The sequence below is a fragment of the Olea europaea genome, chromosome 11 (genome assembly GCF_002742605.1).
Source record: "Olea europaea var. sylvestris chromosome 11, O_europaea_v1, whole genome shotgun sequence".
Classification (NCBI taxonomy): Eukaryota; Viridiplantae; Streptophyta; class Magnoliopsida; order Lamiales; family Oleaceae; genus Olea; species Olea europaea.
Window position 1 is genome coordinate 32,102,710 of NC_036247.1, and position 10,379 is coordinate 32,113,088.

General features: G+C 34.4%; 1 protein-coding gene across 2 annotated transcripts; it reads right to left on the reverse strand.

The window, feature by feature from the left end:
* Positions 1-1,718: 1,718 nt before the first annotated feature.
* On the reverse strand, positions 1,719-9,331 carry LOC111404091 (probable catabolite repression protein creC). 2 transcript variants are annotated; one of them, XM_023032824.1, is made up of 7 exons: positions 8,381-9,331; positions 8,184-8,267; positions 4,190-4,283; positions 3,989-4,076; positions 3,658-3,763; positions 3,069-3,161; positions 1,719-2,550 (listed from the first exon to the last, which is right to left on the reverse strand). In XM_023032824.1, exons 1-7 carry the CDS (start codon positions 8,540-8,542, stop codon positions 2,158-2,160), a joined length of 1,020 nt encoding a protein of 339 aa, XP_022888592.1. In that variant the 5' UTR covers positions 8,543-9,331; the 3' UTR covers positions 1,719-2,157. The 2 variants fall into 2 exon arrangements, with proteins under 2 accessions (XP_022888592.1, XP_022888591.1); XM_023032823.1 differs by lacking the exons at positions 8,184-8,267; positions 8,381-9,331 and adding exons at positions 5,662-5,745; positions 5,859-6,802.
* Between the last annotated feature and the right edge of the window lie 1,048 nt (positions 9,332-10,379).

The following is a 10,379-nucleotide window of genomic DNA, read 5'->3' on the forward strand; positions in this document are numbered from 1 at the left end:
AAAGAGAAGATATTTATTAAAATAGTAGTGTATATTTTCAATAAAAGACACAGCCACGCCATAAACAGTAGAACAATTGTGTGTGTGTGTGTGTAGTGCAGTTGCATAGATGCCCTACATTATCAATTACAAAAAAATTAAAAAATAATAATAATTGTCACTTTAAAAATGCTCAAAATGTCATTTTTTGGGTGCAAAAAACACCCTTGTAAATACCTTTTTGGGTGCATTTATTATTTATTAATGCATACATTAAATTATAATTAATGTCATGATTTGATAGTTGACATGTGTAAGAAAATCTTACGAATATATCTAATATACAATAGGTAATAGAATTGTTAACCACAAAATTAATAATAAAAATTATTTTATAATCTTTCCGTTAGATGCTAATTGTAAATACCGATAGTTCAATTGTTGAATTAGAATGTGAAGATCGAAAGTTAAAATGTCGAGAAAGACATTTGAACTGTCGATCTCATCAATTTGCTACTGTTTGGTGTAATTTATTCGTAGGTGCCACTTTTATAATATTATAGATCGATATATGAATTGTGCCGAAGGCTTATCATTGATATCTCAAAATTTAAGATATGAGTAATACTCTGAGATACTTCGTGTCGCATGATGGCGAGTTGGGCACAATCAAGCCACATGTTTGAACCCCATTCCATTCCAACACCAAGTGCATAAAGTTGAATGACATTTAAGGCTTGAAGCTGTATTTTGAACATTACAATGGCGATGTTCATTTTTTATGTTATATTGTTATTTTCACGCTATTATCATTGCAGCTTTTATTCGTGCACAAAAAATGTTATACTTTTTATAGAACATAAAATTTCATTAATTGCGAACTGTTAAGTAGTAAACTAGACAAAATATTCGGGCATAACGATTGATCGGACACAATATTACGGTTATATATTAACACGAAATCTTCGATAAAGGTAAAAAATTTAAATATAGACCATAATACATATTATCCATTAACACGAAATCTCCTAAAACGTAGTTACCTCCTCATAAGGACCGAAGATTTATCCATAGACCATAAAGATTTGCCTTAAAATTAATAACAAAATGGGTATTTAATATATAGAGTAAATATTATTTTATGGTTATTGTTTCTATTCTCAATGAATAAAATTAGTTTATGGTGATTTTATTTTGCTTCATTTTTCCCTTTAAATTCTATGATAATGGAAACAAACCATTTACAAGTGTAGCATCAAAGATTCAAAAAGCCCGTGTCTTGGAGCGCTTATTATGGAACTTTTAGCAACTTTTGGATTATACAGTGCAATCGAGTCACATACCAGATGTAATTGTTGGGGAAAAAAATAAAGCAGCTATCTTGTTTTTAATTTGAATTGCCAGAAATGTCTTAGCAAAGAGGATTGAATGGAAAAATAAAGAGGCACATAGCTCATTTCTCAATCCACTTTAATTGTTGGATAAGAAAGCAATCAATAATTGCTACTATAACATGGACAGAACAGGTCAAAGTTAACTCGGTGTTGAATCTCGAACTTAGCTGATACTTACTATCAGCACAATCACATTTTGGATTTACTAGGGAAACTTGGGAAGGATCATGTTAATTTATCGTATTAATAATCGATATATAATCGAAAAGGAAAAATTTCTATTTGAGAGAGATTGAAGATTATTCCTATACCTATGAAAAAATCCCAAAATAAACACGACCAGACTGATAATGAATCCTGGTTGTGGAGGCCGGTATCTTCAAATGAAAATGCATTCTGTATGTTTGCCTTGCAACTTCAGAAGAAAAGAGGTTTAGCAAGTCAAGAGTAGTAGATGGATACAAAATAATTGCTAATAAGCTCTTACTCCAGCAAAATTGGCTATGTAATCGATATTCCCAGGAGGCAGAAGAAACAAAAATAAATAAATTTTAATGCACAACTTCAATTATTTTGTTCATTTCTACGAAAATTCTCGTATACTTACAAAATGGTTGTGCTTACTTTCTCAATCTCAATTCTCATGGTACCTCCAATCGCATTGTCAACCCTGGCTATACAACCGTCTGTTAGTCTCACCGCATATGAGTCAACATCATATGCTAGGTAAATGGCAACGACAACATCAATCGTGCTTTCACTGTCATTTGTGGTTGTTCAGTTGTCATTTGTAACTAGAACTGATAACTTTTCCTGATATCGATGGTTTTTCCTTCAAGCTTGTACTCAACAGAGAATCAGAATTGCTCAACTGACTTTCTGCAAAATCGGGTCTCATCCAAATCTTTATGTGTCCCTCTCGGGATATTGTAAGAATGGACTCTTGAGTGAATATCAAACCAGTAAGAGGTTCTGTATGAATTCGATGAGTGACCAGTGGAGAAAGCTTTGGAACATCTCGCATGCTTGGAGCGGGTCGTAAGGTACCAGGGGGGCAAGCACTTTCCCAATGATACGATTGGCTCCCGGTACTGAGAGTGGGAGATCCAACAAAAGGACGACGCGCTGGAACTACAAGCTCATCCATTTCCAGATCCCATAAAAGCAATCGAGTGTCCTGCATGACATCCGCAAGATTATATGTTGCAAAAGGAAAGCAATAAAAACTTCAAAAGTTAATAAATAGTTAACGTGTGCGACAATCGACATTTTCAATATTACAACCCACAAAAAGGAAAATAGAGAGCCATACCAAGTATTAAAATTGTACACGGGGCAAAGGCTCCAAGAGAAGTTATAGTAATCCCAGTAAACATCCAGTTTATGTTTGTTTATTTCCATTATCTCATATCAGAAGGTTGGCCAGATTTGAAAATAATGCATAATAATTGCTTTATGAGCAGGATGAGTGACTTCTAGTTTTAAAGTAAAATAACGATCAAGTACACGGGGAATCCTAGATAAAAACATAATCGTATATCATGAAATAATGAAGGGTCATTCGACTGGATTGGAAACAGGATGGCCATCCCCAAAATACATGATTGCTGACGAAAGCAGGATAGATAGCTGCATAGGATTTCAGTTGTAAAACGACCACATTCATTAACTGAACTAGTAATAATGTTGAGATACCTGACCAACAGAACCAAATCGATACACGACACTTTCCCCAGTGCCATCTGAATTTGGCGCTGACCAATATGAATCAAATGCCACTCCACTAACCTGCCATGATCCAGTATAACAAGAGTCGGGCAATCATGATTTCCTAGATGAGAAAATAAGCAGAAAAACCAATAATCTGTATAACTTGGACCAAACTACACATATAGAATAAAGCTGTGTCCAAATTCAGATTTTTCAAACCTGTAAATTCTAATTGCAAGATATTCGGACATGGAAAGATATTAATCCCACCTTTGATTTGGCAGGAATTAGATGTGACGGTTGAAAACGTGGATATTGACTGTTTCTCGTCACTATACTCTCAAACATAATGGCTAATAATCCACAGAAGCCAAATCAAGTACTTTTTAAGGAAGGATATTTGGAATCCAAATGCCTAATTTCAGAAAAAGGTCAATATATATACGTTCTGAAAGTACTTCCCAAGTTTAAGGCAAATAAAAAAATATAAAATGCACGTCCCATATTCTAGTCTGAGTATCAGGTGAAAGATAGAAGAATCACATGATATAGCTATTAATGGCTAGGTACTCACCCACGAGTTATGTCCCTCACCCCACGCAACAACCTTTCGATCTTCCATGCTCCAAACTTGAACTAAGTCATCCTCACCTCCGGTCAGAATGTATTTTCCATCCATGCTGTTGTTTTACTTGCCATCAGTTACTCCATTCTCATATAATATGACTTCTAACAAATTGCTTAAAGGAACAATAGCTTTCAAAAGGAAACCAATTAATGCAGAGAAAATTTGGATGAAAATATATCCAACAAAGAGAGTCGTGCAACCTCCTGAACCTCCTTATTATGAAAAAGAGAAATAAATGAAAACCATACACAATCCCCATAAAACCAAGTATACTCACCTCCATGCACAACATAATAAAGCACCATAATAGCTCTTTCCACCACATATTAGTTGTTCATTTTTGTAGTCAAACACTCGTAGATAACCTACATTCATCCATTTCCCTCATCCAATAAATTGTTGATAGACACAAGAAACAAGAAACGGAAAAAAAGGGACGACGTCCATAGATATAAAAGACACGAGATGTTCACAGTACCATCCCTTCCTACGGTTGCCATGTAGACCCCATCAGTTGAAAAGGAGACGCTATTTATTGAACCTTGGCAAATATGCCATCTAGCAACTGGATTCTGCACAAAACATGCAAATTAATTCACAGGGAGCATTAGACCAAACTATCGCATGGAGAAATATAAGTTACATATTAACATCGTCATACAACCAGGAGCAACCCAATGGTTGCATAAATTACAACTGTAGTCTAGTCTAAAAGAAGCATTCATTATATTCTCAAATTATATCACCAATATATAAAGCCAAATAAACGAGTCTTGATGAATATGATTTTTCACCCAAATGACAAAACCATGTATACAAATTAACCTTTCAACAAATATGCAAAAAAGAAAAAAGAGATTACTCCTCATTACCCTTTTTATGCCCTTTTTATGCGCATCTTAAATTTTGAGCCTTGTCATTGATTAGGTGATCATACACTACAGGGTGCATAATCTACCATCAGAGGTATAGAACTCAGCCCATCATATCATTTATACAGAGAATACACATTCACAGCACTAATCCTACAACAAACAGGTTAGCACAGGAAAAATCGTTCAAATAAAATCAATCACTCGTCAGTAAAAAACTTCCAGTCTTCCCGAAACCAAAAAAAAAAACAAACAAAACACTGGTTTCATTCGTCCCTCGAGTCTTTTTAACCACCACTTCAGTTGGATATGCATAACTGCTCAGTACAGACAAAACACTGGTTTCAAATTATCCTACAATCTCAAGTCTTAATAAATATGTTTTTCATCTGCAACTGTTTCTTTCAAAATTTAAAGCAAATATTGATCTAAATTTCAGTTAATAACACCAAGGAGATAAATCAATTAGAAATCATCGAAGTTCAACCAAAAAGATTTAACTGAGTTTTCATAATTAAAGAGCGAAATCAGAAAGGATGAGGATAATATTGAAAACAGATAAAAAATTTGCAGTCAGCCTGCAAAGTTTTCTGTAAACCAAAGATGTCTTTATTATAGTATTCAAATGCGGTGGTGCAGAAACCTCGTTGACGATATAAAGTAAAAAGTGCAAGCAAAAAGGAGATAGGAAAACGAAAAAATTAAAACAAAAAATAAAATAAAAAAACAAAAACAAAAAACAAAAAACAAAATTTAAATACAATGAGCCCCAACTGTCACATGGTCCAAAGAAGTATCTGACCCCATTATCCACAATATATTAGCTCAAAATTCATCAAATTCAGAGTATAAACTACTCTAGCCTTCCAAACAAAAGGCAACGGGAGTTTACCAAAGATTAGTGTGATCTTAAACCTCTGAGGAAGGCACATTTAAACAACACGGACAATATTCTGTTCTCTCTTTTAAAGTAGATAAAAGCCATCTTACTAATAAGATAAAGTTGGCAATCCAATTGATTTAATTTTTGAGAAAAGAAAGATTCCACGAGAAGAAGGAACCAAATAAGAAGCAATACCTTACTGTAGCGAGCGTGTGTTACTGAAAATTGAGTTTGATCCTTGATAACAGGGAACGAAGGATCTCCAGCACCATCTTTGCTCTGAAATTAATTATGGGACATATTGGTTTCCTCTAAACTTAGAATATTAAGACCTCTAAACTTAAAATATTAAGAGGAATACATCGATTCATATCAAATAAACGTGAACTTACCTTTTCATATGCATACATATTTCCATCTGCATGGCCCACTATAAAAGTCCCATCACCATTAGGAACCCATGCAATACAAGTACAGCGGCTGTTGAGAGATCCATAATATGCAGTCAGATAAGAAACAATTGACTTCACCAGAGAAATCTCAATATATTCCATAGTAAAGAATGGCTAAAATCAGGTACATGTCCTTAAATTTCATAACAAAATATACACCTCTTATGCACAGTTGATATTTAAACTTGGTAAATAGAACAAGATAGCGATCCTTCACCCCAGAGTTCAAAAAACTTATCGTCCACAAGAAATCATTTATAAAAATTCCATGAGCATAACTATACAAATAGGTACATAGTAGCTTCCCAACAGAAGATGCACAATAAACTAATTGATGATGTTGTGCACTTCACCGCATATGATTGGCATTTCTGCTGTCTGTCAGCTATTTGAAGTTTACAGCTTAAGACATCACGTTGGACACTTAGAGCACACTTCAGCAAGGTCACAGCTGAGTAATTGAACAATGCAAGTGAAAAAGCCACAAAGTTTCTGACTGCTAATGCCAATTCTGAGGCACTGAAGGGGTCCTAATGAAAGCCAGCAAACCAACCTAATACCATCCATTGATAAACAGCAACGAGAGGAAGTAGATCTGTTTAAAGTGTCTATAGAAATGTTGAAAATTTCTTCCCTATTTTGGTCTCGGTATTGCTTGAGATGAGATATCTAGGCTGGACTTGGGTAAACATTTGTGCCTGAATTTTGAGTTAGCCAACCCAGACCACTTAATGTTCAGTTCAATAACCATAACCGATTCCATGAACTTAGGACATAAATATAAGTGCATAAATGTTGGAACTTTGGTAAGTGTTGACACCTATAACTCCTCAATCACATCCATGCTGCCCACAACTTCTAAGCAATAAGGACAGTGGAAACAGAAAATAGAATCCTAAGGTCTTTTTAAGAATATTCTTCATGCAAACTTTGACTTTGCAAGTGAAAAAAATTTCAATCGCATTGTCCATTCATGTTCAAGTTCCATTCTAATACAGAAGTCGAAAGATGAAAAGGGGCCAGCTTTCTTAAATAGGACGTGACTCTCGATGTTGAGCAATGCATAATGACTAGAGACAAACTCAACTCTATGTATATATATACATACATACATATACATAATTACAATATCTTATTCATATCAAGTAAAAGGAATGCATGTGTCAAATGTTGAAAAATTCATAATGAGATGAGAGAAATTCAATGTGGAACCACAGTGTTTCATTCTAATATTGAAAATCTTCATAAAAAGATCATACACTACAGGGTGCATAATCTACCATCAGAGGTATAGAGCTCAGCCCATCATATCATTTATACAGAGAATACACATTCACAGCACTAATCCTACAACAAACAGGTTAGCACAGGAAAAATCGTTCAAATAAAATCAATCACTCGTCAGTAAAAAACTTCCAGTCTTCCCGAAACCAAAAAAAAAAACAAACAAAACACTGGTTTCATTCGTCCCTCGAGTCTTTTTAACCACCACTTCAGTTGGATATGCATAACTGCTCAGTACAGACAAAACACTGGTTTCAAATTATCCTACAATCTCAAGTCTTAATAAATATGTTTTTCATCTGCAACTGTTTCTTTCAAAATTTAAAGCAAATATTGATCTAAATTTCAGTTAATAACACCAAGGAGATAAATCAATTAGAAATCATCGAAGTTCAACCAAAAAGATTTAACTGAGTTTTCATAATTAAAGAGCGAAATCAGAAAGGATGAGGATAATATTGAAAACAGATAAAAAATTTGCAGTCAGCCTGCAAAGTTTTCTGTAAACCAAAGATGTCTTTATTATAGTATTCAAATGCGGTGGTGCAGAAACCTCGTTGACGATATAAAGCAAAAAGTGCAAGCAAAAAGGAGATAGGAAAACGAAAAAATTAAAACAAAAAATAAAATAAAAAAACAAAAACAAAAAACAAAATTTAAATACAATGAGCCCCAACTGTCACATGGTCCAAAGAAGTATCTGACCCCATTATCCACAATATATTAGCTCAAAATTCATCAAATTCAGAGTATAAACTACTCTAGCCTTCCAAACAAAAGGCAACGGGAGTTTACCAAAGATTAGTGTGATCTTAAACCTCTGAGGAAGGCACATTTAAACAACACGGACAATATTCTGTTCTCTCTTTTAAAGTAGATAAAAGCCATCTTACTAATAAGATAAAGTTGGCAATCCAATTGATTTAATTTTTGAGAAAAGAAAGATTCCACGAGAAGAAGGAACCAAATAAGAAGCAATACCTTACTGTAGCGAGCGTGTGTTACTGAAAATTGAGTTTGATCCTTGATAACAGGGAACGAAGGATCTCCAGCACCATCTTTGCTCTGAAATTAATTATGGGACATATTGGTTTCCTCTAAACTTAGAATATTAAGACCTCTAAACTTAAAATATTAAGAGGAATACATCGATTCATATCAAATAAACGTGAACTTACCTTTTCATATGCATACATATTTCCATCTGCATGGCCCACTATAAAAGTCCCATCACCATTAGGAACCCATGCAATACAAGTACAGCGGCTGTTGAGAGATCCATAATATGCAGTCAGATAAGAAACAATTGACTTCACCAGAGAAATCTCAATATATTCCATAGTAAAGAATGGCTAAAATCAGGTACATGTCCTTAAATTTCATAACAAAATATACACCTCTTATGCACAGTTGATATTTAAACTTGGTAAATAGAACAAGATAGCGATCCTTCACCCCAGAGTTCAAAAAACTTATCGTCCACAAGAAATCATTTATAAAAATTCCATGAGCATAACTATACAAATAGGTACATAGTAGCTTCCCAACAGAAGATGCACAATAAACTAATTGATGATGTTGTGCACTTCACCGCATATGATTGGCATTTCTGCTGTCTGTCAGCTATTTGAAGTTTACAGCTTAAGACATCACGTTGGACACTTAGAGCACACTTCAGCAAGGTCACAGCTGAGTAATTGAACAATGCAAGTGAAAAAGCCACAAAGTTTCTGACTGCTAATGCCAATTCTGAGGCACTGAAGGGGTCCTAATGAAAGCCAGCAAACCAACCTAATACCATCCATTGATAAACAGCAACGAGAGGAAGTAGATCTGTTTAAAGTGTCTATAGAAATGTTGAAAATTTCTTCCCTATTTTGGTCTCGGTATTGCTTGAGATGAGATATCTAGGCTGGACTTGGGTAAACATTTGTGCCTGAATTTTGAGTTAGCCAACCCAGACCACTTAATGTTCAGTTCAATAACCATAACCGATTCCATGAACTTAGGACATAAATATAAGTGCATAAATGTTGGAACTTTGGTAAGTGTTGACACCTATAACTCCTCAATCACATCCATGCTGCCCACAACTTCTAAGCAATAAGGACAGTGGAAACAGAAAATAGAATCCTAAGGTCTTTTTAAGAATATTCTTCATGCAAACTTTGACTTTGCAAGTGAAAAAAATTTCAATCGCATTGTCCATTCATGTTCAAGTTCCATTCTAATACAGAAGTCGAAAGATGAAAAGGGGCCAGCTTTCTTAAATAGGACGTGACTCTCGATGTTGAGCAATGCATAATGACTAGAGACAAACTCAACTCTATGTATATATATACATACATACATATACATAATTACAATATCTTATTCATATCAAGTAAAAGGAATGCATGTGTCAAATGTTGAAAAATTCATAATGAGATGAGAGAAACTCAATGTGGAACCACAGTGTTTCATTCTAATATTGAAAATCTTCATAAAAGAAGTTAAAAATATAAATGCAAAAAGGATAGCTTTATGTTCCTCTCAATAGTCATATTCAAAATGATACTCTATTCCAGGGCTTCAGCACCACAGAGTATAAACAGATTTAGGCAATAGTCTCCTAATTCCTGAACAATGCAACCATAGTAACACAGAATCTAGTATTGTACTGGGAAGAATTCCCCGTCTTATGATAAACAAAAGGTAAACTATCCAAACACTTCCTGCTCAATGGACAAGGGAGAAACATGTAATTAGTAGTCTCACACCGTCGCTTCAACACTTGCATCAAACAAACGTGAGGACAAAGAACTTTTTAACACTTCATCATTGTAATAATGCGTTAATATCAATGCTAAGAAGAACTGCAGTATAGTAAAAGGAATTGATCTAAAAGAGACCTTTAGCCAATCAGATTGCTTTCTCTACAGTAAAAGCATGGGAGCATTCAACAATGCTAAAATGACTTCAAAAGCATCCGTAACATATGCCACAATCGGGGCTTCAAGTGGTTTTAAAGGAAGACGTTGCAACTACTGGATAACGTCATCGAATTAATTTCTTATAAATTATCAAGCAGTATTTCACCATATAGATGTTAAATATATAATTTGAAGAGGCCCATTTGACTAATTATTACCATCCAGAAAAGAGTTTATCTCATTCTGAATTCAGAATGCACAATTG

Coding starts and splice junctions, on each gene's coding strand:
- LOC111404091 (XM_023032824.1), bottom strand. CDS start 8,542: ATGGAATATATTGAGATTTCTCTGGTGAAGTCAATTGTTTCTTATCTG. Junction 4,284..8,183: donor CACACGCTCGCTACAGTAAG/GTATTGCTTCTT, acceptor TGTTTTGTGCAG/AATCCAGTTGCTAGATGGCA. Junction 3,162..3,657: donor GTGAGGGACATAACTCGTGG/GTGAGTACCTAG, acceptor GGATCATGGCAG/GTTAGTGGAGTGGCATTTGA.